The following is a 27703-nucleotide window of genomic DNA, read 5'->3' as shown; positions in this document are numbered from 1 at the left end:
AAGCCCTGGGTAAGACATAGAGGGTCAGAGCCAGGAATACTGGGTCAAATTTGAGAAGTGAATCTTCCCCAGGATTGGGAACAGGACTTTATCGTTTACCTTTCATTCAGAAGTATAAGTGAACCATTTCCAAGGACAAATTGCTCCAAAGGGCAGAGGGATATGTCAGTACAAAAGGGTCACCAAGATCTGTTTTTTGAGACAAGTCAAATAGAGGACAAAGAGGGTCTGTCAGCAGACAAAATACTTCTGATCTGTCATTTATCAGATGAGGAGGAAGAGACATGAGGACTTCTTCCAATTATAGCTAGATCATCAGAGATGTTCACGGTAGCATTTTAAAATAGCAAAAAAACTGGTAACAACTCACAATTTATGATAAAATTATAGGATGGAATATTATATATCAATTAAAAGTTATGTTTATAAAGAATACTTAAATGTCATCAGAAAATGTTTAAGGTGTAACAGATGATAGTATATATCTATTGAAAAATACAAATAAAACATGATATTAAATATGTAAAAATCTTGACAGAAAAACAAATGGAAGGCAATGGGCCAGAATATTAACAAGGTTTATATCAGGGTGGTAAGATTATGGGGGAGCTTTAATAATTATTTTTAACATTTAAAAAGGTAAAGTGTATCTTCTAATAAATTTTCTATGTGAAATATATCCTACCTTAACAGTCAGAATAAAAACCCATGCAAGTTATCTTAAAAAAATACAGAACACCCCAAATTAGGGTAGTCATATAAAGCTTAGGTCATCAGGGAAGGAGAAAAAAATTACTAGGAAGGTTTTGAAGAAGCCGTTGAGTACAAGATCTTGACCTGGATACCAGATGAGGAGAGCAGGGTTGGTCCCACCAGTGGGATGACTCCATGCAGAAGCCCTGGCCCACCAAAGAGGGTGGCAGAGGTGTGGCTGCTGGCCTTGGGGAGCCTGCTATGGAGCCTGCATTCATGCCTCTTCCTTAACCTTGAACACTTCCTTGTCATGCTTTTGGACTCTCCCTTTGCTCAAGAAACCCCCTCCAGGTGCTCACTGGGTTGGCGCTTGCAGGTGGGGTGTGTTCCTCAAAGTTCCTGGAAGTGAGTTAGGGGAAGCTCAGTATAAACTAAGCAGCGTGTGCTAAAAGCTCCATAGGACTACCTATGTCTCACACAAAAGTTCAATTCCTAATATTTATAACTCCTCCCACATTGATGTGGACGTTTCCCAAATCCTCAATGTAATTCTTGTTGTCTTTTTGACACAGTCTCTCCCCATGCTATGAAAATCTCTCTTCTGTGACTGGCTTTCTTCCTCCTTTAGAAAACTTTGTTTGTCTGCCCTTAAATTCCTGCTCAATTTTAAGCCCCTATTTTCACAGCTCTGATACATGTGTATGGAGAATAATTCTCATGAGCCCATCATAGAGAACTGACATTCTTTTTCAGTGACAAGAAAAGCTTGTCTTTAAAAGAAGAAGAAAAGTCTAAAGTCATCAAAACAATGTAATATCCTGTGTGAAATGTTGCAGTCATGATGCCTTGTGGTTTGAGTCCCTTGATCATGTGCCCTGAGGGAAATAAGTTGGTGGTGGCTGTGGATGACGGAGACGCTCGGGGCTTTGGCAGGTGCATCTTCAATTTCCCTCACACTTTGGACTCCTCGGGGAGGAGGGGCTGGAGCCCTGGCCCACCATTAGCACAATGATCCTCAGGCTGCTTCTGGCTCTCAACTTCTTCCCCTCAATTCAAGTAACAGGTAAACATTTTTGATTCCTTTCCTTTTCTTAGTTTTTCTTTGCAAGTCTTTGGTTGGCTTGGATCATCTTAAATTTCAGATGACTTATGAAATGTGGACATTTGAAATGTAGCTTTGCTCTAACATGGCAGCCTGTTATTAAGAAACTCACTGATTCTCAGTCTACAGTATAATATTTTAACAAACATTCTTTGGAATTAAATAAGATTTATTTAGCTATTAATTGATAGTGTCCCAGGAAGCTATAAAAATTATGCTTTTTAAAAAACTTTAAGACAACAGCTATAAGTAGGTTGGTTCTGAAAGTTCTGGATTTAGACTGACAGGATTCACATCGCCAATCCATTTCTTACTAGCTAAGCTTAGACTAGTATGTGAACTTTCTAAGCCTCAGTTTTCTTCTCTATAAATTGGAGATGGTAATAACCTTATCTCAAGGTCATTGGGGGGATAAAATGAAACAATCTGTGTGAAATGCTTAGTACAGTCAGAGCTTGGCTTGCAAGATGAATGTTAGTTGTAGTTACGACGTCTACTCAAATTGAATTGAATGTGTCAAAATGAATTTTGGAGTCATTACAGAAGGTGGCACAATACAAATGCCAATAAATTACTTTCTTTTACAATTGGCTGAAATCTGTTATCTTAGATTAAAATCCCTTAAGTGCTAAATGATGATGAGGAGGACACACCTAACACCATTATAATGGAACTCCATTTCAGATGCAGAGACCAAGGGGTAGGGATGTTAATTTGTCCAAGGATATACAGATATTAGTTATGGGAGTCAGGGTCTGAACCACCTTAATCTAACTCTTCAGCCTATGCCCTTGACCATGACATTATTCCACCTAACGTGATATGGTTTATAATTTCATAGCTCCAGATACATCCAGGCTTAAACCGTCTTTGGAAAATCACAATTCCAAACAGAAAGACCTTGTTGCTTTGGTGGGCTGGAGACAGGTGTTTATTTAACTTGTTCCCAGAGTTAGAGAAGTGTCTCACTTGGCTCAAGATTTGTACTGATTAATGAGCACATTTAAATAAGAATAATAAGAATAAGAAAATCTTCAATTTTCTTTCTCATTTATTTTGGTGGGTGTGGAGACTGCATTATTTGCTATTATTCTTAACATCATGTGCATGGGCTCCAAAGGATATAATTTCCCAACCTGCACAAGTGAAATAGTTACATATACACCCATCTATTTTCTTGCCTTCTGTGCCAGTGAGCACATTTATAAACTGTGTGTATTTATAAAATGTACCCATTCAGTGAAAGACAGAAGCTGGTCAGCTAGGTTATGCCGCAGTATCTGGTGCCAAGCATTTAGAGCTACCAAATCTATTTTAAAAGAATCTTTAAAATTTATTTTAAAAAAGGTCTTTAAACTCTATTTTTAAGGGATCTTTAAAATTGATTTTTAAAGATATTTAAATTTCTTAATTGATTACACAATAAAGGATACACAGAATAGGCAGAAAGAAAGGAGAAGCTCATTCTCACAGAAACTATTTAAGTATCTGTACACAGAATACTTTCCTGATGTGCTCTGTGGACATCCATCTGTCGTCAACTCACTGAATCTCTTTTGAAGATGTTTTTGTAAGACGCAAGCTTTATATTTTTCCTTGAGAACACTTATTGAAAGGGGGGTAGCTAAAAACCCTGCTAAGGATACACACATGTGGGACCTTTGTTTTCTATTTTGAGATACGTCTACATTGTGAATGCCAACTCACCGCCGTAACGACTTTTAAGATTTGATGCTGAGTGGCCATCTAATGAAGTAGGAAAGGGGTAAAGAAGGCAATTTTGAAATGCTTCTCTCAGTAAGAAAACTTATGAGATAAAATAACTACAACATACAAAAAATGCATGATCCATTCTAATCAATGGTGTAAAACCTGCCATATGCTCTTTGTCTCTCTGTATTTGCCCTCCATGAAGAAATTATAGATAAGGTAAAATTCTCTGGTCACAGTGTAATTGTCCTTCCTAGCATTAAGAGAGATTTCTGGTATGTCTGTGTTGAGGTTTGTGTGTGTGTGTGTGTGTGTGTGTGTGTAGGAAGAACAGTATTACACTGTATATTAACTGGAATTTAAATAAAAACTTTTTTGACAAAGAGAAAAATAAAAAGGAAGAACAGTCCTTTTTCCCACTAATTAAAAAGTTCTAATTCACTGGCTTGCAACATAGCTTAAAATAATGCTTATTCTATGAAGGTTCAACCTAACCCGAGTCTTCATGATTTTAATGACGCTGTAGAAAGATTTTTATGGCTAATTTAGAGAGGTATAATTTAGGAAGCATGAGGAAATGTTCACTTAGACAATTCCTTTACTAAAGTTACATGTTTCCTACCAGATTTGAGTACTTGTGCAGTTGAGATCCACAAATTGAGAGGATTTTGTTGGATTTGCAGATATGAGTACAGCTTAGAACTGCAGTTCTTTGAAAGGGAACCAATTTGTGATTGATGATAGGAGGAGTGTGCGTATAATAGACAGCATTGTTCATAGATTTTTCAGCCCATATTGGTTATTTTTCAGCAAGGCTAATCATCCAGTATGAAGATAAAAATCAGGACAATGCCACTTATTTTTCCACGAGAGGATTTTTCATTTCTCCCCAAACCTCAGCAAATAAACTGTCAAAATGGCCAGTTCGAACGTGATTGATTTCTCCAATGCTCTGCATTTCCCTTGGCGTGCCCTTCTTTTTCTGAGAGAGGCACAGAAGGCAGGAAGATGGTTGGCATTTAATAAAAACTCATCAGCAAAGCAAGGTAATTAAAGACTTCATTCTTAGTTCAGCAAACGCCCCCTTTGAGGTAGTTGTTCATAATGGCAAGTAATTGACCTCTTACAGGGGAGCGTTGCCATGAGTCTGGGCTTAGAAAAATAAGAGAGAGAGAGAGAGGGAGAGAGATGAGCATTGAAAAGGCAATGTAATCAGCAAATTGCCATATCTGCAATGACATCCGCTGCATGGAAGACTGGTTTTTTTGACTGTTAAAAAATCAGCTGGGTGTTTTGTTATCTGAAGTAAATTCGATGGGCATTTCAAATGTATAGATATTGTTTAAGACAGAATATTACTTTCTATTTTTTTAAAGGCAAGAACTTTTATAGTAAGGACCGTAAAATCAATATCAATATATCAATATCAAGAAATAGAATGAGTCATTTTCACAGACTGATTAGAAAGAGAAATGAATCTGTGATCGTAGCTCTGAAGCTCTCACATTAAAACTTTTTTATGGGTGGGGGTGAGAGTCTCATTGTCTTTTCTTAAGACTTAAACTGTCCTCCCTTTTATTATTTTTATTTTTTTAAAGACTTTATTTATTCATTTGAGACACAGAGATCGAGAGAGAGAGAGAGAGAGAGAGAGAGAGAGAGAGAGCGAGCGCGCGCGCAGGAGCAGGGGGAGAGGGAGAAGCAGGCTCCCCACTGAGCCAGGAGCCCCATGAGGGGCTCTATCCCAGGACCCTGGGACCACGACCTGAGCCGAAGGCTGACGCTTAACCATCTGAGCCACCCAGGCGCCCCCTATCCTCCCTTTTAATGTCTTCATTCTATTTTCATGAGTGGACAAAAGCCACACGCCACATGACTACCATTCAGCTTTTACCATGTGTGGATATTTTCCTTCAAGTATTTCCCGTAGGCAGGGTGCTGACATTTACAAAATGAAAAGTTTTAGGCCACCGATATCCTAGAAGAAAATTCTGTTTGTGGTTTATCATCTCTAAAACAATAGCTCTTCATTAACTAGCCTAGGCAGCGATAGGAGACACGGTTGCAAACTTTCTTGTCCACAAAGCAGAGGGCAGGCCATATTTCAAAGCACATTATTTTGTAGCAGGTCACTGAAAAGGATAAAATCTGTCATTTTTCCCTTTCAACTTGGTTAAATTTTTGCTTGCCTTTTTCTTCAAGAAATTTGTTACTTATGGAACTTCAAAGAGGCCGGCACTGTTCTTCTCAGTAGATGGTTTAGCTGAACTTCTGGGAAAAAATGACATCTGGGTGGTTTTGTGACTGACTGACGGGGTCTCTGGTTTTTGAAGCTGTGTTAAGGAACCTGTGTCTCTTTTATGGTGATTTCTTGCCTCTTTTGGTCTTAACATGGCGTAGTCATAAAAAAAAAATGGTACCCAGAGTTTTCAGACTGAGAACTGTTGCATGAGAATGGGTCCCTGAAGCTGGAGGGAAGGTAACACAGGCTCCCTGGGGAAGTGGTTGCAAAGCAGGTGTCTAACTTCTTGCTTGTTACCCTCATTTTGATGACTCTGAACATCAGAAGAGAGGAGCACTGGATGGGGTCAAGGGCTACTTAGTCATTTGTTAAAGGATGTGAAAAAGAGAGTTTAGACTTCTTTGGCCTAGGTATTTCAATATTAAGGTCATAGGCATCTCGATTGAGTCTGTGTGTCACCATGCGGGTTATGTATGTTTATGTTTTCGGTGCTGGATGAAAACCTGCACTGTGGTGGAGAATTTCTTACTTAACCTTGAGCTGCAACTTTATCTCTGCATCACCATTACTGTCATCTTTTTCATTTGTCATCATCTTCATTATCTGTGGGACTCTGGTTGCCAAGGTAACTGTGTTAATGGTTCCTGATGGTATCAGAAATGTCATCCACTCATAGTTCACTCTGACCTCTGATCTAATCAGGGGCCCTTTTCTGCAGTAACTAAGTGAACTTGGTGGCTCACAATTCACCACGTAATGTATTGATTATGGCAGGAATTCCTGTTCATCACCCACTCATTCATACAAGAATCTGCATTATTGACATGTCTTACATTGTAACAGTGACATAGATTCCCTTGTTAGGAATGTAGGTGGGTGTTTGATTTTTTTTTTTTTTTATACTTTCTGAGAAGGTAGAGGGTTGTGCTTTTCATTGCTTAGGGATACTTTACAGATGATGAAGTGTCAGAACATTGCTGTGGCTGTGTCTGCAGCTTCCATGTAACCTGATGACTTTCTCTGATTTTGAACACTACTACTAATAAGACTACATAATTTAAGACCATCTTTAGGAATATTGGGTCCGGGAAGTTTCCATTTCTGATCCGCAGACTCTGTCCCATAGGCACTGGGTAAAAATGGGCACACGTGAGAAGAATGTTTCCTTTTACTGAAGCTTCCCAGGGGGTCTAAAACAGGGTGTTACTAGGTTACTGTTCTCTAAAATACTGGGTTCCTGTTTTATAAATTGCCTCCTTCTTCTTACACTTTAGCAAGACAGGTCTTCATTCATGTGCTCATTTGATAGGTATTTATTAACATCTTCTAGGTGCCATTCTAGGTTCTATGACTGATACAAGAACCCAGTTTGAGCTTCAAAGAAGTAAAAATGAGAATTGTGAGATCTTTCTAAATTTTTTTTCTTTCAGTTTAGCATCATTGTGAATGATTCTCTGTAGTAATTTATTTTATGGCAAACAGTTATAAGCAGCAGCACCCATAGAACTGGTGAGTTCAACCACAGACATGAGATGGACAAGAACTTAGGTATCTCTCAAGCTATTGAAAAGGAGGTTGTGTTGACAGCTCCTTGAAGATGCTAATAGAAAGGTGATTTTGCAGTGTTTCCTGGCATGTTTTGGATGATCTAAGGCTGAACCCCTCTTGCTTATCCAATCAATCTTCTTTCACACCCTAATATAAGATCCTCAAACCCCAAATTGCAGCTTTCTCCACAGTCTCACTTTCCTGCGCTCTGCGTTTATGACCTTTCTGATGCTATAGCCTTCCTGGAATTCCCTCTTTCCCCTTTTCACCTATCCAAATCCTGCTCATCTTTCGCTTTATGACTACAGTGCAAGATTCACCTCTTTTGAGGAAGCTCTCCCTGGGTATTCAGTCTTTATTATGGATTTGTAAGAGGAGTTCCAATGCGAGTATAACTCAATCTAACAAAGACTTGTTAAACCTCTGTTATATTTTAATCTCAATTGGAGTCTGAAGGAATATAAAAAGAGGAAAAGAAGTATAAGGACTGACTTGTGTAATTAACCAAGTTCTCTCTGCTTCCACAGACTTTTTGATCCAGTTGAGAAGACCTTACATGACACGATATAGCAGCGGGAAACAGATAACTAACTCTTGGCTACTTCCCCTGCTCTTTCATGGCTTAATGACTTTGCATACATTATGCTTGTAATCTGAAATGTCCCCTACACTCCTCACTTGAAGAAGTCTTCTCCCAGACCCTAAATGGCAAAGTGAAGGACTTCCTTCCTTCTCAGGGTTCCCAAAATTGTTATTGTGCATTGATGCTTCTGTTTCTTCCCCCCAGACTGTGAGCTCTTTGCAGGCAGGATTATGTCTTATTCATCATTATAACTTCACAGCACAGTGAAGTTATAACTTATTCCAGCACAGTGTTGGAAGCATTATAGGTGTTTAAAAAATATTTGTTGAGGAAGGAAATGAATGAGTTAGTACTAAAATGAGGAAGCATAACATCAATATTCTGGTAATATTAATATAGAATAGTAAGCATTTATGGGAATTGAATTGGACACTAAAGGTAGATATGATTTGAATGGATGATGTTATTAATAATAATTGCTAGCTAATACTTATTTTGCACTTATAATGTGCCAGGCACTGTTCTCCCCGGTTTTCCCTATATTAAATCATATATTCTTCCCTGAAATCCTTTGAAACGGTTGCTATGGTTATTTTATCTGCAAGATGAGGAAACTGAATGATGGAGCAAATAGAGCAACTTGCCTATGGTCACACAGCTAGTAAGTGAGTAAATCCAGACACTTGCTCCAGCATTCATGTTCTTACCAATTCCATGTTACTTCAGGAGGGAGAAGCAATACAAATAAAGAAATTAAACCAGGAATATTGTTCTGTGTTCTTGGCCAGAACTGAATGTGTGGAGGCGTGGAAAGGTAGGGTAGAATCAGGTCAAACCAAGGACTGAACACTGATACCCCAAGTTCGGACTTCATTTTCAAGGCATTGTGATGCAGCCGGAAGCTTTTGGAAGCAGGATGGTCTAGAATGTATAGAGACTAATGGCAAGGAGATCACGTTGTAACACTCTGCCACTTTGCCAGGAGGAGGGGTAGTAGATTAGAATTTGGGTAGCAAATGTGGGAACAGCAAGAAGTGACTATTTTGAAGGATTCTTGAAAAATAAAATTCCAGGATGTAGTACTTGGTTTGTGAAAGAGAGGGAGGGATCAAGAATGATGTCAAGGTTTTTGGCTTAATAGAGGAATGGTGGTATTACCACCTGAAATCAAGATGTTGTGCAACTGAGCTTTGGGGCAAAATAATGTTTAGTTTTAGACACATTGAATTTGAAGTAAAGGCTTGAAATGGCAGAAAAATGTCCAGCATAAACCTGAAGCTATGGGATCTGGGTAGAAGAAAATATCTAGGAATCCTCATCTTAGGAGGAAGGCTGATGTCATGGGAATGGATGGCTAGTAGAAATGAGAGAGTATAACTGTAGAAAAGCAGAGGGTTGAACTGAATCTGGAAAATTGCTCTGGTTAGGAGTCAGCTGAAGAGATGATGAAGCAGTGAAGGAGACAGAATGTGTTTAGAGAGATAAGAGGAGAAAGAGCCTTGATAGAACATCACTAAAGCCAAAGGAGGAAAGAATTTCAAAAAGAGACAGTGCTTAATGGCATTAATTATATAAGGGAAGAAGTGAATAGTGGTCTGGGAAGCCTATTGGTTTTGACTCAAAGGAGGCCAGTTGAGACTTTTGAGCTTAGACAGAATGGTGGGGAAAGAAGATAAGACTTCAAAAGATCAAGAAAAAGTGGAGAACAGAATAGAGACAGTAGAAAGAGAGGAAATTCTAGGTAAAGTGAAGACAGGAACTTCTATCACCTATAACGTTCACCATTCCTTGTACATGGTAGGTATGTAATAAGTATTTGCAAACTGAGTGACTTTATTATGTTTGAGATGTGGGAGGAACAAAGTGCTGTTCTTGAGTGAGTGAGTGAGTGAGTGTGTGTGTGTGTGTGTGTGTGTGTGTCTAGTGTGGAAGGGGGGGAGGGGAGAGAGGGCCATTAGGAAATAAAAGAGGAGGAGGGAGAAAAATAAAGAACAGAGGCAGTTTTCACCAGGATATGGGGAGAGAGATTTGGAGCACAGAGAATGGGAGTATTAGAGAGAGGAGGACAAATCTCTAAGAAGAATGGGGGAGGGTGAGAAGAGATTTATAGGGGCAGAGAAATGATGTTAGGCTGGAGCAGGGGTAGATGAGTGATTACATGCTGGCATACCTGATATTAAAAACTTTTATTTAAAATATATATATATATTTCATACTCTCAGAACAGGCTTTAGTATTAAACCTATATCAACAAGGGCCACTGAATAATATGTACTTTGACTTTGAAGACTTAGCCCATCTCTATTTTAAATTTGCTTGAGCCTTCAAAAATGTACAGTATGGCTTGGCTTGGCCTCAGCTCATGGCTAAAACAAGAGGGTCACAGGTTCAGATCAATCCTGCCCAAAATCATGGGCAGGGCTCCAGTTTCCAGTCAGAAAAGTTAATCTCAGCATCTCCCTGTGTTTTTTGGACCAAGGATATAGCTGCTTGCCCTTAGCTTTGGAGAGTCCATGTCTGTTTTTCCACCCCTCATTCCCCCTCCCCCCTTTTTTCCCCAAACTTAAAAGCTAAAGTCACTGATTTCTCAAGGTAGAGGGGATGCGATTAGGAGTTTCAGTCTGTTGAAATGTGACAACGCTTTTCTAGGCCTTCTTTTCCTTGTCTGATATGTGAGGGGGTTGGACTTGAAGACATCTCAGGTCTATTTCTGGTTTAAAAATGCTTCTTCCATGGAATAAAAACGCTGGCTTTTATCAGTTTTAACAAGACAATTCAAGTTGCCTCAAGTTTTCAAACTTCCAAGTCATGACATTTGCCTAGAAGCTTCTGTATGTGTCAAGGTGGCCCTGAGCAGGCTCTTTGGAGATTCAGATTGAATTATTGTCATACTGTTTATGTAGAAAGCTATAAAGCCCTAGTTACTTACTATTTGGATTATAGGCGACCTTTTAGGGTAATAAAATTGGATATTTGGGAGTGCTTTGGCAGCTTTCATATAAGGTGCTCTGCCTTGGTGGCCTTTTAGATTATCCTTCTAGCATTAGGTGCTGAGAGGACAATTGTAGACCTTTGAATTGTAGGGGCTGGTCACATCACACCCATTTACATTGCTTTATGTTTAGGAAGTTTCAGTTCTAGAGTGCTTACACCCTTCATTGCTGGGCAGTGTCTCTGAGCATTAGGGATGGATGATAATACAGGCAATGGCTTTAGGCAGGCTTACTATTAACTGTCATCCTAATACAGATGACATTCTGATATATACATCTATCTTTGACTTTCTTGAGCTCTCGTCCAACACACCTAACTCCTGGACCTTTCCTTCAGGATGCCTTAGCCACCCCTCAAACCCAGTGTGTCAAAAACTCAACCCAACAGCTTTTCTCCAAACAAATGTTCTCTCTTTACTTACTTAATTTTGTCAACAATGCCTCTGCTTTCATCCTCACCCAGCCCAGAAACTCTGTCATTTCTGATTCTTGTTCACCATCAGTGAGCACAACCAAGTACCCACTCTGTGTCTGTCCTTTCCATCCTAGCTACCACCTCTGCAACTCAGGCCCTGTGAGCTCACATCAAAGCGATTGCAACAGCCTCCCCATTGGTCTCTGCCTCCGCTCTACCCTCTCTCTAGTGAGTGCACTCTGCACTACTGTGCTAACCTTCCCCCAGGGGCGCTTACCACTCTATTTTCAACTCAGGTGTCTTCAACATCTCCTGTTGCCTTCCTAGTAAAATCCTTCTGGCTCTGGTAACCTCACCCTGCTCATGCCCTTTTAGACCTAAGGGTGGTCGTAACTCTGCTGCCATGAGCTACAGTCTCTAGCACTTGCCTTGTGGTTCCACACCCTTGCCAACAGTCCTTTTATAAATACACCTTCCTCCTATTGCCCAATTTTGAGTGTGCCATTTGTTTTCGGCTGGGATCCTGAATGAGACCACATACATGTATATACCACATGCTTTTTCTTTTCTTTTTTAAAGATTTTATTTATTTATTCATGAGAGACACAGAGAGAGAGAGAGAGGCAGAGGGAGAAGCAGGCTCCCAAGGAGCAGGGAGCCCGAAGTGGGACTCAGTCCCAGGACTCTGGGATCATGACCTGAGCCGAAGGCAGACGCTTAACTATCTGAGCCACCCAGGCGCCCTCCACGTGCTTTTTCAAAGCCCTTTTTTGGGGGGGGAGCTTTCCTTAAATCTTTATTCCTTGTGAAAATGGGAGAGTTTCAAGATGACAGCCATTAGAAAACTAGATGGAATGACCACAAAGTTATTTTGAAAATGTAATGTTACTCCCTGCCCCCCATTTTATCATTAATTTCAGAGAGTCTGGAGCCATTTAAGGTATGCTAGGCCATTCATAGCTTTGTTTTTATCTTCCTATTAGCTCAAAGAAGATGGTGAAAGTCTGATGAGTGTTTTTTACTCCTCTCTCTCACATCTGTATGAGACCGAGCCACCAGCCAGAGTTACCAGAGCCACAGACAGAGGAAAGAGCCACTTTCCTCCCAGAAAGCACAATTGGTCTCACAGGTTCCTGAGCAAACACTGGATTGGCCTGTGAGCAAGCCTGCCCCTTATGGAGCGCAGAAAGGAGCAAGTGGTCAGATGGCCAGGTGTTGAAGGGTATCCTAGGCCCGAACAGGAAACGTACTCAGAGGAAAGTTACAATAACTTCACCAGCTCTGTGGTCAGGAGGGAGGTGCTCTATGCCAAGGAAACCAGCGTCACCTTCACAGTGTGTTCGCAAACACCGCAGGGCAAGATGGTTGAAAATAGAGAGCTTTCATTTTCTCTGGTTCCTGCCTGACATGTTAAATTCTGTTCAGTCAGAATTTTAAAAAAGGAAACAACATGATTATGATCTTACGATCTGATTTTTAAGCTGCAAAAGGAACTGATTGTGATGTGCAGAGATGGAACCCAATAAAGTTCTTAAGAGGTTCTGAAAGAAAGTCACATTGCTAATTAAAGACCTATCATATCTCCTTTTACTGCTTCCTTAACACTCAATGCAAATGTCAGTCTTGAGTGTTGTCTACTCCACTCTCTGGTTTACTAACCTCTAGGTGCCTTTCTGTTTCTCTATGGTGCTATGATAGAGAAAAGGAAAGATGGCATATCATAAATTAAATGTGATAAATATACGTGATTCACAAAGGTCCTGAGGTTAAGAATTTGCCCAATGAGGTTTAGACTGAAAAGTGACTTTATGTACTGACTAATGTTCATGTTCAAAGTGTTTCGTACACACCTGGGCAAGCTGAAATAGGAGAGCTGAGATGGCATAATGGTTGGTTGTGGATCTGAAATAATTTATAAGAGGCACTTCATGTGATGGTATTGTCTGTAGGCCTTATCTGGGATCCATTTATAACCTTCAGGAAGTCTCTGAAATCATAAGCAAAATGTTTTGTACACATGCATTATAGCCAAAGAAAGTTTGGAAACATACTTTTTGTAAATACGACCATGAAATCAAGTGTATCTGCTGACTACACAAAGTTGGTTTTCTGAATAGAACATTCATGATTTCAAACATTATTCCTAGAAACATAAATAAAAAACCTTAGCTCTTCCATTATTTGTGTGGCCTTGCTTAAAAAAAATTACTTTTTTTTTTTGTTTTCTGCTGTCTCTGTTATAAAATAAGGTTTTGGCTTAGGTCACCTCAAGGTTCCTTCCAGCTGAGCACTTTTTGCAGGATGGCACTCCAGCAAAATGGTGGAGAAAATGGAATTTTAACTTAGTTTTGTCCTGATTCCACTCCATTTACTCCCCTACTCAATGGTATTTTCCTAACTCTCACTTCTAATACCATCCAATTATCTGTCCAACTTTGAGAAGATCTAGAATCAATCACTGAAATTGTGTTGAAATTTTGATGAAACCTAACAGAGGGAAAGAATAATTAGAAATGAAGCATGAGCCAAGTCATAAAGGTCACTTGTCCTATAAACTTGGGCAACTTGTTCGACCTCTTTAACCTCAGTTTCCCCATCTGTGAAATGGGCATAAAGATGACTGTCCTATTTATTTACTTCACAGGTTAATATGGAGTTATATGAGATAAAATAGGAAAAAGCACTTTGTAGCCCTACGAATGTAGGCCGCAATTACTAACTTAAGTCAATGTTTTTTCCACATTGCCTTTTAGGCTTCATCTTCTTTTGAAATCCAAGCATTAACAGAGTTGGTGAGGAGGGTCCTTTCAGGGGCAGGGTTCCTTCTCTGGTGCTTGGAACCACACCTGAGAGATGGTTATCCACTCCATCTGTGCAGAGAGTTGATTATTAAAATAGTAATGGACCCATTTACAACAGGCAAAAAGGGAAAGTTTTTTTTTTTTTGTAACCAAATATCATGGAAGTACAAGTAACTTCCAATTTTCTAAAAGTCAACTGTATCACAAGATTCACAGATTATCTGTGGGAAATCTTTTAGCTCTCACTGCTTTACTTATAGGGAGCAGATAAGTACCTTTTCACCTCAAATCTTACCCTTCATGTTGCCTGTTGTTAAGGAGTTGTGAGGGAAAGAGGTTTGAGGTTACAGCTTCCTGTCTCCATACCTTTAGCTGATTTAGCTGCTAGGAAAGGCTTTGAAAGCAAAGCACTAAATTCATCATCAAAACAACTTGTCAATTCAGTTAGAGAAATGTCAGTCAAGCGAATCTTTTGATACCAGAAGCAAATACAATTGATGGACTGACAATGTTTCTCTTTTAATGCTGTAGGTTTGACCTAGGTGGACCTTGCCTAACTACTTACAAGAAGGAAAACCAAATATCCACAGGGAAAGGCTAGGTCTGCTAAGACCAAATTAACCTAAGGGTGCTCTTCACTCCTAGCATGAAAGGACTCAAGTACAAGTTAGTATAGGGAAGCTAAATATTTCTCTAGTGTCTTCTGAGTCTGGATATATTCTTAAATTTTACAATGTGTTCTTAAATTATTTGAAGTCCTGTGGATTCCCTGAAACTCAGAGAACCAAAAATACATTTCAAAGCCAAATATCATTTGATCTTTCCATTATTGGTAGCTGTGACTTATCCACGTTAATACTCCACTCCAATAGAGTAAGGGGTGTGCATTTTCACAATACTCCATTTTAAGAAAAAAATAAGTATTGTGTCTACCGTAAGTTATAATGACCACATATATTCAATATCATTTAGATAAATTGGTAATATTTTTCTGCCACCAAAAGTGAATTTCTTTCATTTAGTGTGTCTTCAAAGCAGATGTAGATTTTGAAGTCCTATGAGATGGTTTCTCACTCAGGCTTCTCTACATGATTGACATGAACCAAGGTGGGACCAAGGGCTATCAGGATATTAATGTTGAAAACAAGAAGTTCTATCAGCCAGTCCTTAACTTGGGTTGAACCCTAAGCTAGGAGACCATTGCCACACACTAGCACATATTTGGCAAACCACTTCAAGCATAGCACCTAGCTTTAAAATTATGTGTTCACATGGAAGAGAGAAAAAAGTAAACGTTGACAAATACATTGGACGTCTCTTTTCATCAAATGGTCATGTAATCGATATTTTTCAAGCTCTTTCCCAACAAATTTTAGTAAAAGGAGTCACACAAAAAAGGACTTTTCTTTCCCCTTTGCAGTTTTGGATGTGCCATCAACCTGGAGAATACCGAATATGTAACAGCCAGTCACGACCCTGAGATCTTGGATTGCTCCTCTCTGAGAGATTGCTCAATTTGTAGTGCTGAGGTAGAATGGGTTCAGAGAAATCCCCTTAACCATGCTGAGGTTTGAATTTGGAGGCCCCATGGATGAACAGAAGGAAAGTCTATCTTCTAGTTATCTCACTATATTATGCTTTGTGAAGGAAAAACAGATTCAGGAGAGAAAGACCACCACCTCTCCCTTGTGAGAACAGAAAACAGTGAACTAAGCTCCAAGGAGTCAACTGTGTTCCCAGGAACTTTTGAGGTAACTTGTATTCTTTGCAGTGGTCTCTTAGGCTGGAAGAATGTCTTGTTCATAGCCCAGATGTCTAAACATCACCTCAGTTTCTCATAATGAGTGAAGAAGAGAAGAAGGCAAAAGAAAAACAGGATTACTTACCGGTTGGTGTGTACGGCCTGAGGATAATCATTTTTAACTCCTCCTTCTCCTTCCCTCACCACATCTAAGCCAATGCTGAATTCTGCCAGTTTTAACCTGTAGATATTTCTTGAGCTCATCTACTTCTCTGTAATCCTAGTTCAGGCCCTTATCACCTCTTGCCTAGGCTACTACAACTAGATCCTAACTGGTCTCCCTGTTTACATCCTCGCGCCCTTTAAATTTACCCTCCACCTTTTTACTAAAGTGGTATATATTAAGAGACTTCAATAGGTGCTCATCACCAGCAGGAGAGCCCAAGCTGTGAACCATGCTTGTTTTGCCAGTCTTGTCTTTTACAAGTCATGTACCAGCGAAACAGAGACAGCTGTAATTCCCCCACATCTGCCATACTCTTTCACCTCCTCATCTCCTCTGCATAGAATCTTCTTTTTCTCTCTTTGTCTTGTGTTCCCCGTAGTCCACCACCTCACACCCTTTTCTCCACCACACACTCTTCTACTTCACTTCACCCCCTGACACGAAGACTCATCTTGCTAGGTTTTTACTTAATAAACTTGTTGAATACATGTATGCATACTTCCACACTCAGGTCCGCAGTCACTTTCAGAAATCCTTAGCTGGTTCTCCAGTTGCCTGCAGAAATTCTGTGCGGATCACTGTGGCACTATTTTAAAAGTAGCTGTTTATGTATCTTTCTTTCCCACCAAACTGTAAGCTGCCCAAGGATAGAAACTGAGCCCTGTTCATCTTTGGGAAATAGGTTTTTTTCTCTTCTGTGTGCATCCTGGGAGGGTGTCACATTCTGAGTGATATCAGACATATTCAGCAAACTACTGGAGTATAGATGCTAGAGCTTCTTTTCCTTCTTCCATCTCTTTCCCCTCTCTCTACCTCACTGTGGGTGCTGGGAAAAGGAAGCCAAACCCAGTCACCATCCAGGGTTTCTCTCCAGCTTTCCTTGGTTTTCCTGTTTATGCTCCCTTTTATTGCCCTAGCAAAGAAGTCCTATGCTCATTTTTTCCCTTATGTCAGCTCTCAAAGGCAGAGCAGGAAGAATTTGACTGCCCCTTAACACAGAATCCCAATAATTAGGAACAGAAACAATCCCCAGAGGGCTCAGTAAGCAGAAACACCAACACCTGACCTGGACTCCCTGAAAAGCAGGGGGAGATGTTGGCATTTCTTGCTAGGTTTGGTTCTTTTAATCAGAACTGGACCAGTGATTCTTTCTAAGTAAACAAAGAATAAAACCAAGCAAAATGAAATACAACAAAAAACAAGTTGAATTTCCCTATCATGACAGGTTGAACTTTTTGGTTCTTACATGTGCTTTTCAGTGCTTTTAGGGGGTGTTTGAATGAATGATAAATGAAGCTAATGTTGAGACACAAATTTTGAATAAGGATTTAATGAGATGGTAATCAGACCTAGCTGCTGATAACAATGACACAGATTACCACCTTTCACTTATTGATTATTTAATGAGATCCTATCATTCACACAGTAGTATACAAAGAAACATAACAGATTGTCCTTGCTCAAAGAAGACCTGGAAACTGGAAGTCTAGAGGAAATAAATGCACACAAATCAAGAGCTCGAAGCATATGAAACAAGAGGTGTTCCACATGTAGAACCTGACCAAATGGCAAATGAGTGATACAGATAGTAATCATTTTGAGACCTGAGAAGGGAGAGACACTCTAGGCCATGAACTTAGTTGACAAAGTATGGAAAGAGCAATGAGCACACAGTACTTTGCTGGGATGTTAACTTAAAACAGTCCAGCTAACTGGGAGGATTGGGTTTGAGGAGATGAGGCTGGAAAATCCTGTGGAGACCCTAGGAATTGAGGATAAGAAATGAGTTTTCAATTGTTAAATCACTGGTTCTCAAACTTGACTGCAAATTAGAATCTCCTGAGAAACTAAAAATATTGATGTCTGGGTCCTATACACAGAGATTCTGATTAAACTGGCCCAGGAATCAAAGGTTTTTAAAAACTGTAGCTGATTCTAATACACTGTCAGCTTGAGAAATCTGTTACACGATCGTGATTTTCAACCCTCACTAAATATTAGAGTCAAAGGGGGGAATTTTTATGACAATACTAAAGATGACCCACAGAATGGGAAAAATATACGCAAATCCCATATCTGATAAGGAACTTGCATCAAAAATATGTAAAGAACTCTGATAATTCAATAATTAAAAGGCAACCCAGTTAAGTGGGCAAATGATCTGAATACACATTTCTCTAAAAAGGATAGACAAATGCTTAAAAAGCATATAGAAAATGCTCCACATCATCAGTCATTCGAGAAATGCGTATCAAACCACAATAAGATACTGTTTCATATCCACCAGAATGGCTATAGTAACAAAAGTGAACAATAACAAGTGTTGACAAGGAGGTGGAGAAATCAGAATCCTCGGACACTGCTGGTAGAAATGTAAAATAGTGCAGTTGCTTTGGAAAACAGTTTGTCAGCTCCTCAAAAAGTTAAGCTGAGTTACCATATAACCTAGCAATTCCACTCCTGGTATACACCCAAGAGAACTGAAAACATATGTCCACACAAAAATGTGCACATCAATGTTCATAGCAGCAGTATTCATAATAGCAAAAAAATGAAAGCAAGTGATGAATGGAAAAACAAAATGTGGTGTATATACATACAACAAGGTATTATTTAGCCATGAAAAGGAATGAAGTTCTGATACATTTTACAACAGAGATGAACCTTGAAAACATGATGCTAAGTGAAAGAAGCCAGACAAAAAAGGCCATATATTGTATAAGCCCATTTATATGAAATGCCCAGAATAGACAAATCCATAGAGACAGAAAATAGATCAGTGGTTGCCAGGAGCTAGAGGGAAGGAGGAATGAGGAGTGGTTGCTAATGGGTATGGGATTTCTGTTTGGGGACAATAAAAATACAATATTCTGGAATTGGATAGTGACCATCCATTTGCAATTTGTGAATTTAATAAAAAACCACTGCCAGAGGGAAGGAAGGTGGGGGGATGGGCAAAATGGGTGAAAGGGGGTGGGAGATATGGCTTCCACTTATGGAATAAGTATGACATGGGAATGAATGGTACGGCATAGGGAGTACAGTCAATGGTATTGTAACATGGTTGTGTGGTGACAGATGGAAGCTACACAGTGGTGAGCGTAGCATAACTATAAAGTTGTTGAATCCCTATGTGGTACATTGTGTGTCAACCATACTCAAAGAAAACAAAATAAAACCCAACCACTGAATTGTATACTTTAAAAGGGTGAACTTAAAAAAAAAAAAAGAGTGGCTTTATGGTACATGAATTATATCTCAATAAGTTGTATAAAAAAATGAGAAGAAACAATACAAATCCCTTCTCCAATCCAGCATAGACTAATTAAATCAGAATTTCTGGAAATGGGACCTGGACATAGGTTTTTTTTTTTTTTTTTTTAAGTTCTGGGATGTACAGCCAGAGTTGAGAACAATGCAGGTGACAAAAAACTACTAGTAACTTAGTTCTATGCATCTTCCTTTTTCCCAAAGTAAAAACAAAACACCTGAGCACTTGAATGCAAATCCAGGTTAAATTGGAGGTTTTATTTTAATAGATTTTTATTTTATTTGGCTCTTCAGTATGGGTGTTGTTTCAAAAAACCTTTTTTAAAAAATGCAAATAGGTAGATAATTATTAGCATAACCCCAAATAACAGCAAATTTTTTTTGGGGTCTGTATTAAATTTTGAATCAGAGACACAAAACCATTCATTGTTTTTGAGAAATTCATTGTTTTAGAGTAAAGGAAAATTTAGAGAAATTTGCGAAGTTGATCCTTAATGGTTAAGTGGTCTATTTCTCAGGTGGTTGTAGTTTACTTGGGTTTTTAGTCGTAGTTTTGCTCACCATCTATTCAGCGATTTTAGACAAATCATCTAATATTTCTGGGCCTCATACAGTCATTAAAAAAAAAAGGAATATATTGTCATGTGCCAGGCAATGGGGATACAGTGGGAAACAGGATGGAATAGATGTGTTCTCTTCCTCATGTAGGTTAGAATACCTAGCTTCAGGTTCTTTGCTTTGAGAACAGTGAAGAGACTGAACTAGATGGTCTCCAGATTCTTTGATCATTTACTGGAATAGCATGGAGGTAGAAAAATGGAGTAGAGGGGGAGCTCTTGTATACCTCTTCCATTTCCTGTGATTTAAGGGAATGATTATGTGAAGTTCTTGAGAAGGCTCTTCTCAGAATTTGCTATGGAATGTAAGTTCAACTCTTTGGGTTATGTCTTCTCTTACTTTTTATCCTACTCTTGGAATGGCCAACAAACAAAGTCCAAATGTTTCAAAACATTTTAATTACACAAAAGCCTGTATCACAACTTAAAACCAAATCTATTTGTGTATCGACATCAGGTGTTAAAAAGCCATTTCCAAGGATCCCACTCAATCAAGAAGATACACAACTATGCACGATTGACATCTTTGGAATCTTAGCACAGATTCAAAAATTCCAAATGCATAGCTGTGGTGCTCAGTGCCAACAGAAGGCCACATTCTGCCCTCCAAGTGAAAACACGCTCCATCATTCCATTCAAAGGAGGATGAAAATAATATCAAAATGCAAACTTTTAAACTCTCAGTATAATTATCTTCCAAAGAGCTCCCGCATCTTCATCTGCCAAGAGAAAACCTTTACTGGAGATCTGTTTATTTTGTTAATTAATTTGTTTTGATTTCAGGAAAAAAAAAAGTCCTCACGCCCTTGTTCTAAGCAAATGATTTTTCCTTCTTCAGAAAACAAGATTTTGGTGAAGCAGTTGCCCAGGCTTGTGGTATACAACAATGAGGTCAACCTGAGCTGCAAGTATACCCACAACCTCTTCTCAAAGGAGTTCCGCGCATCCCTTTATAAGGGAGTAGATAGTGCTGTGGAAGTCTGTGTTGTGAATGGAAATTACTCTCATCAGCCTCAGTTCTACTCAAGTACAGGATTCGATTGTGATGGGAAACTGGGCAATGAAACAGTGACATTCTACCTCCGGAAGTTGTTTGTTAACCAAACGGATATTTACTTCTGCAAAATTGAGGTCATGTATCCACCTCCTTACATAGACAATGAGAAGAGCAATGGGACCATTATCCATGTGAAAGGTAACACACAACTCTACCAGTGCACTGCTCTAAAGTAATGGCTTTCAATGGCAGTCTTGAAAACTAGGTCATGATCAGTGGTGGGGTTGGATAAATCCCAGAGAGGAAGCCTACACATTCTACACTAGTGATATTTTGCATATTTTGATCCCTTTCCCATTCTTCTATAATGTTCAGAAGGAAGGAAATGTACTCAAGTGCCACTTCCATGTTGTTTAACCCACTCTGTTCTATTTTTCAGAGAAACATCTTTGTCCAGCACAGCCGACTCCTGAATCTTCTAAGCCATTTTGGGTACTGGTGGTGGTTGGTGGAGTCCTGGTTTTCTATAGCTTGCTAGTAACAGTGGCTCTTTGTGCTTGCTGGGTAAGAGAAGCAACACTGCTTTTGTGTAACTTTTCCACTGCACATGTAATCTGAACATGTTCAAGAATTTTGCCCATGTGGTTCGTTTTCTGTTTAACATGTGCTGGTTATTATTATTGCTGTTATTTCCTTGCTAGGTTTGGGTAGGTTCTCTTTTAGCCTGTTCAACTTTATCTGAGATGAAAATCTAATGTGAATTCAATTTTCCGGAAGGCACTAATTAGGTGGCCAGGCAGAATAAGAAGCTAAACGGGTAAATCGGGAGTGGGGTGGGGGTGGGAGTCTTAGGGCCAGTTACTTTTCTTCTTCCCATTTTGCAATATCATAATGATGTATAAAATAGTTTTAATATATACATATATATAAAAATCTAAGCAACCTGGGAATCTAGGCACTGAAACCAATGAACAATTTTGGTTCAGGGTCAAAAATTGTGAGAAATTTGGCTACTGAAATTATGCATTCAAACCTAGCAAAGAAACTAGGTCTTTTTATCTGAGTCATATTTTTATCTCCTCTGAAGCAGTTGAATTTTGTGAGGCCAAGTATGGTTGCTGTCATGATGAAACCATAATGGGAGTTAGACTTTCTGAGCTCTCAGCACTGAATTAGAGTTTACCAATTTGTGTAAATGTTCATGTCATGAACTTGGTGTATTTTTCTTTACCTTCTTCAAAGTTGGAAGTTTTGAAACCATCTTGATGACCATATCCACTGTTAAGATGGGACTCCCTTACCAACGATCTTTCCCTTACTCAGAAATCTCCCTTTCTCATGTACACAGTGTGAGACAGAATATCTCCTGCATTGATTCCATGTTGTCTTTGAATTTTTTACTATAAGTTAGATGCATGTATGAGTCATTTCTTTAATAAGAAATGTATGTTCCTCAAGGATAAAGGACCATTTCTCTTGATATTCACCGTCCATCTGGTATTAAGCATATTTAATCCTTAATGAGTGCTTATCAAATTGATGAATTGATAACCCTCATAAAGGCCAAACTAAGGACTTAAATGAACATATCTTTAAGGCATATTCTTTTTTTTTAAAAAAGATTTTATTTATTTGACAGAGAGAGACAGTGAGAGCAGGAACACAAGCAGGGGGAGTGGGAGAGGGAGAAGCAGGCTCTCCACTGAGCAGGGAGCCCGATGTGGGACTCGATCCCAGGACCCTGGGATCATGACCTGAGCCGAAGGCAGCCACTTAACTGACTGAGCCACCCAGGCGCCCCTTAAGGCATATTCTACACATTTAACTAATCCATATATGGGTCAGTGATTTCTGGAACCCACACGAGGTGAAACTGTCCTATTTACTAAAGACCTGGTGCTGGGGGGCTGGGTGGGTAGAGGTGAGGAGGGCAGCCTTGGGTTCACAGTCATGTAAATGATAGATCCAGCCTGGGATCCTTTTATTTTACTTTTTTTAAAGATTTATTTATTTGAGAGAGAAAGAGCATGAGTGTGCGAGTGTGGGGAGGGGCAGAGGGAGACTCCCTGCTGAGCACCGGAGATGGGGCTCGATCTCATGACCCATAAGATCATGACCTGAACTGAAACCAAGAGTCCGATGCTTAACCGACTGAGGCATTCACGTGTCCTGCCTGAGATCCTTGTAAACTCTGTTGGCCTATTTCCAAAGTTTGCTTCTCAATCTTTCCCCACATGCTTCTAACATTTTGGAAGACTCTAGGGGCAGATAAACATTTGTTAGGCTGCCTGTTGCTTCATCTGTCCCTTCTGTAGGGTAGGGAACAAAGTGGCTGTTTATTCCTGGAAATCTCTTATACTAGATAGTAACTTGATATTTACCTGTCTTGCCTCTTCCAAGTTGCTCAACCCTGGGAGCCTTTTATGTAGAGAAATATTGCTTAAATTCTTCCTCTGATGTCAGTTGAGTCCCTCATCTTTCTGGATCTTGGGGTCTTCATACAAGGTACCTTCCCACTTTGAACCTCTGTGGTGTTTGCCAATGATTTTAGAATTTAGAATCTTAGTCCTTATTTTTATCCCTTGGGAATTTCAACTTCTTAATCTGAAATATAGGTGTAATGGCTTTATGGGTACAGTTCCATGACAGGTGCTCCCTTGTAATATGCTGACCTACGTCAGTGTAATTTGCCAGTTTTCCAGGAATTCGTTTTGAAAATTACTTTAACTTTCAGTGGCCAGAAGGGTACCGCTCATCATTTAAAACTTATTGTAAATACACATTAGAGTATCAATTACTATAATCAGGCACTAATTTGCTCAGTGACGGGAATCACCCAAAGGAACAAAAGCCACTTCTCATTTTCAATGAATTTATACAGTTCACTTTCAACTTGGAAACATCATAGATACCACGGGTTTTTCTTTGGTGGTACTACTTGCTTTGTCTTGAGAAAACTTAACTTTGGTCTTACTCTGTTTCATAGGTTCCTTGTGAATTAGGAAGAGCCAGTAGTTGGCATGATCTTATCTTCTGTGGCCTCTTATAGTCAATTAGGTTGTCCAGTAAGAACCCTTTGGTTTGCATCTCAACCTAGGTCTTTGTACTCTCTGCCCAAAAGGGTGTGAAATAAATATATTTCTATATTTCATAAGATAACATCACATTTTTCCCCTTGGCTCATCTTTTCTTGCTGCTATTACTGTTTAAGCCACCAGCACCTCATTGAACAAGGCAGCCAGGCCATTAGGGATCCCTAGAGGTTAGCCATTTCCTGGGTCCTATTCCAGGAGCCTATTTTTGGCTGGTCAGCACTATGCCTTGGCGTGAGCTGTTGTTCTCCGGAACTCCCTGAGGGCTTGTGATGAGCTACTGCAGGCGGTTGTAGGCTGAGTGGGTTCCTGGGAGCAGCTGCACATTCTAGCCCAGCTCTTGACCTGTTGCTGGCATTTGAATAAATAAAGTGCTCCCCTGTGCCAGGCTGCTGCCGAACAGCACCTGTTACTGTCACTCAATCCTCCACTCACTCAGCTGAGCTAGTAAACCTATTCTCTTTCTTAGTCTAAAGGAGCCTTTTTGAAAACACGATCTTCTCCACTATCAGTCACAATGTGGGGAATGTGGACAGTGTGTGGATAGGTGGTATCTGCCAGTGTGCTCTTGAAGACTGTGCCTTGAAGTGAATTGTGTCTTGTTGCTGCTTCCAGGAAACAGGCGGGTGAGGGTGGGGGTGGAGGAAGGGCAAAGGAGGAGCGGTCCTGAAATCCCACATCTTTAGCAGACATAGCAGAATGGGGAAGGGGCAGAATAGAGCACCCAGTCACACAGACACATAAGGCGAGTCCTCTCCACACATATATGCAGGTGCACACAGACACTGTGGGTTCTGGATTGTGTTCCCAGCCATGCATGTGTCATTTCCATCCCACTGTTGGGTTTACAGCTTAGTGGACTAAATCCACCATCTGAAAACAGCATGAGGGAAAGCATGGGAGCTGAATGAGCAGATCTTTCAGAGTCTTTGGGCAACCTGGAGAGCCTCAGACCCACGACATCTTCATTATTGGGGCTTCTCTACCAGCTATAGTTGTATTTCAGTGTCCGGAGGCAAAGACTGCCATTTGGGAGTCTGGCAAGGGAAGTCCTCAGAGGTGGAGTAAGTACTAAAATGCTTGCCAGGGTATCAGGAGCAGCTTTCCACATTTATTTGGGGGCAGAAGTTTCTCCTGCTCTGGCATAACCCTGTGCCCAAGAGAACTCTAGTCCTTATTTATGGAAAGGATGTAGAGCCACGATGTTTGGAGAGCAACTTCCCTCATCCACTGTGTTTCCATGGCTACCTCTCTTGAATGAATCTCCCAGTTATGTCTGTTTAATACTGTCCTCTTCTTAGTTTCAGTTGGATTATCCATCCATCATTCAAATCCCAAATGACCAAAGCTGGATTTGTAAACTTCTCTTACAAATCTACTTCTCCTACTGTCCTGCCTTATATCTATGGATGGAACAGCTTCCTTCCAGTCTCCCAGGCTCAAATTATTGGTCATCTCTGGGGATGAGCAAGAAGGAAGGGTCAAGCAATCCAACAATATTCATTCTAAATTTGGTCCCATATTTTGTATCCATTACTTCCTTTTCATTCCATTCCTTTTCATGATCAGACTTCTTAGATCAGGATTTCTCAGTCTTGGCATTATTGACATTTTGGGCTGGGTAGGTCTTTGTTGATGGGGACTGCCCTGTGCACCATAGGGTGTTTAGCAGCAGCTCTGGCCTCTACACACTGGATGCCATAATATTCTTCCCAGTTGTGACAACACAAAATGCCTTCAGACATTGCCTGGGACAAGGGATAGGGAGCTGGTGGTGTCAAGGATGAGACTTAGGAAGTCTTGGGCAACTGTATATATGGCAGTGGCACTCACTGAAATAGAAACACCGGGAGAGGACCAGACGTTAGGGGAGGATCTGAGTTTCGTTTTGGACATGTTGAGTTTGAAGTACCTTTGAGGTCTCATCCAGAGATATAAATTTGGGTGAATAGGTGGTAATTGAAGCTGCAAATGGGGATGAGTTTGCCTAGAGAGAATGGAGTGAATAGAGGAGAAGGCCTGTGAGGAGCTCTAACACTGAATGGCTACTTAGAGAAGGATGAGCTTGCAAAGGAGGCAGGGAAGGAGTAGCCAGACAGGTAGGATGAAAACCAGTATGGTACCATCTCATGGAAGGCAAAGTGGAACAGTGTCTCAAAAAGTCGAGAGTAATCATTAATAGAGAATGCCGCCAAGAATTCAAAAGATAAGGACTGAAAACATGTTAGTTGGATTTAGTAATGTGGAGGCCAGTGTTTTTCAAGCCTTTCTTTAACACTTGCTCATGTTCATTTGACAAGGAAGGTGTGAAGGGCTCAGGGAGGAGTGCATGAAAATAAGGCCAGGGCAAAAGTCACCTGCTCACCTGTTCAAGGGTTCATGTCATTCACGTGGCATGTATCTACTTATGCATCAGGCCAGGTGTTAAGAAATAGACATTTTTTTTCCCTAAAGGGAATTCTGAATTCAGAAACCTGGGTAGCTATTTTTTAGAATTTTCATGGGTCTTTTATCAAACATGTAAATTTTACCATCACTTTGGTTCAGGAAAGATGCTCCTAACCTCCAGTCAAAACTATGCTAAGATTCATGGTGCGCGTAACTCTTGCTCTGGGTTTTAGTATTGCCACTACTTCCCTCACCCCTGATAGAAATTCATCCAGAAGGAGCTGAATCTGAGGAACAGAGATTGAGTGACACTATGGTCTTTATGGAAACGTACATACACGTCAGAGAATACGAATGTAACTAGTTGTCTTGAATTATACCTCTCCACTAATTTGGACTCCAGGGCTATGAATTTATGATTATTTCAGACTCTAGAGGGGTGAAGGTCCTCTTGGATTAATGATGGAAAAATGGCTTGTTAAGCAAATGACAGATGTAAGAAGATTGCAGTGGGGATGCTTAACTTTTTCAAAGGAGGAAGGGCCTTCAAGAGTATTTACATATCAACAGTGGATATGTTAATTAGAGATGCTTTTGGAATTCAAATGACTGCATTGAGGATAACATTGGTACATTATCTAAAAAACTTTCTTTGATTCAGATTTTTGCATGTTAATTTAGAGGAGTTCAAAGTAGTTAGGTTTGATTAGGCACTATCCGGGTCCAAGGCGCTCAATGAATTCAGGTGTATTCAGCTTCATTTGACGGTCTATGTTCTGAGTAGTTGCTCCCGCAAGTCTTAGAACTCCTCCCACTCTATGTCTCTCTGTTCCCTGACCCCCTTCACAGTGACCCTTCTCTTTTCTGCAGATGAAGAATAAGAGAAGCAGGATCCTTCAGAGTGACTACATGAACATGACCCCCCGGAGGCCCGGGCCCACCCGAAGGCACTACCAACCCTATGCCCCAGCACGCGACTTTGCAGCATACCGCTCCTGACATGGACGCCTATCCAGATGCGAGCCGGCTGGCAGCTCTTCATCTGCCCAACACAACTGCTCTGGATAGGAAAAACCCGCCTCGTCTTCAGCCGGCCACGGGCTCCTTTTATGGGCTCTTATTAAGCTCCCAATGCCAATTTTTCTTGAATGACTAGACCAAATAACATTATTTTGAGACTCTGAAATGAAGTTAAAGAATATTACTGTGGCAGGCTCTGTCTTGTCGTGCCATGACCCAAATTCCAACTTGCCATGTATTTATTGACTCAAGAGGTTGCAGTAGA

At 40.1% G+C, this 27703-nt stretch overlaps 1 protein-coding gene across 4 annotated transcripts; it reads left to right on the top strand.

Moving 5' to 3' along the window:
- Positions 1–1534: 1534 nt before the first annotated feature.
- On the top strand, positions 1535–27703 carry CD28 (CD28 molecule). 4 transcript variants are annotated; one of them, XM_073879699.1, is made up of 5 exons: positions 1535–1616; positions 10379–10387; positions 20780–21136; positions 21378–21502; positions 27289–27703. In XM_073879699.1, exons 1-5 carry the CDS (start codon positions 1535–1537, stop codon positions 27415–27417), a joined length of 702 nt encoding a protein of 233 aa, XP_073735800.1. In that variant the 3' UTR covers positions 27418–27703. The 4 variants fall into 4 exon arrangements, with proteins under 4 accessions (XP_073735800.1, XP_025748683.1, XP_025748667.1 ...); XM_025892882.2 differs by lacking the exons at positions 1535–1616; positions 10379–10387 and adding exons at positions 1624–1756; positions 4316–4551; XM_025892889.2 differs by lacking the exons at positions 1535–1616; positions 10379–10387 and adding exons at positions 1662–1756; positions 4320–4551.

The sequence above is a fragment of the Callorhinus ursinus genome, unplaced genomic scaffold (assembly GCF_003265705.2).
Source record: "Callorhinus ursinus isolate GAN/ISIS: 27379988/994484 unplaced genomic scaffold, GSC_fseal_2.0 scaffold2, whole genome shotgun sequence".
NCBI classification, from domain to species: Eukaryota; Metazoa; Chordata; class Mammalia; order Carnivora; family Otariidae; genus Callorhinus; species Callorhinus ursinus.
This window is presented reverse-complemented; position numbering and strand designations above follow the sequence as displayed.

Excerpts from the sequence above, each read along its gene's own strand:
- CD28 (XM_025892882.2), top strand. The coding sequence starts at position 4,422 with ATGGCCAGTTCGAACGTGATTGATTTCTCCAATGCTCTGCATTTCCCT. Across the intron at positions 21,137-21,377 it reads GACCATTATCCATGTGAAAG|AGAAACATCTTTGTCCAGCA; the intron begins GTAACACACAAC and ends TCTATTTTTCAG. Across the intron at positions 21,503-27,288 it reads TGGCTCTTTGTGCTTGCTGG|ATGAAGAATAAGAGAAGCAG; the intron begins GTAAGAGAAGCA and ends TCTTTTCTGCAG.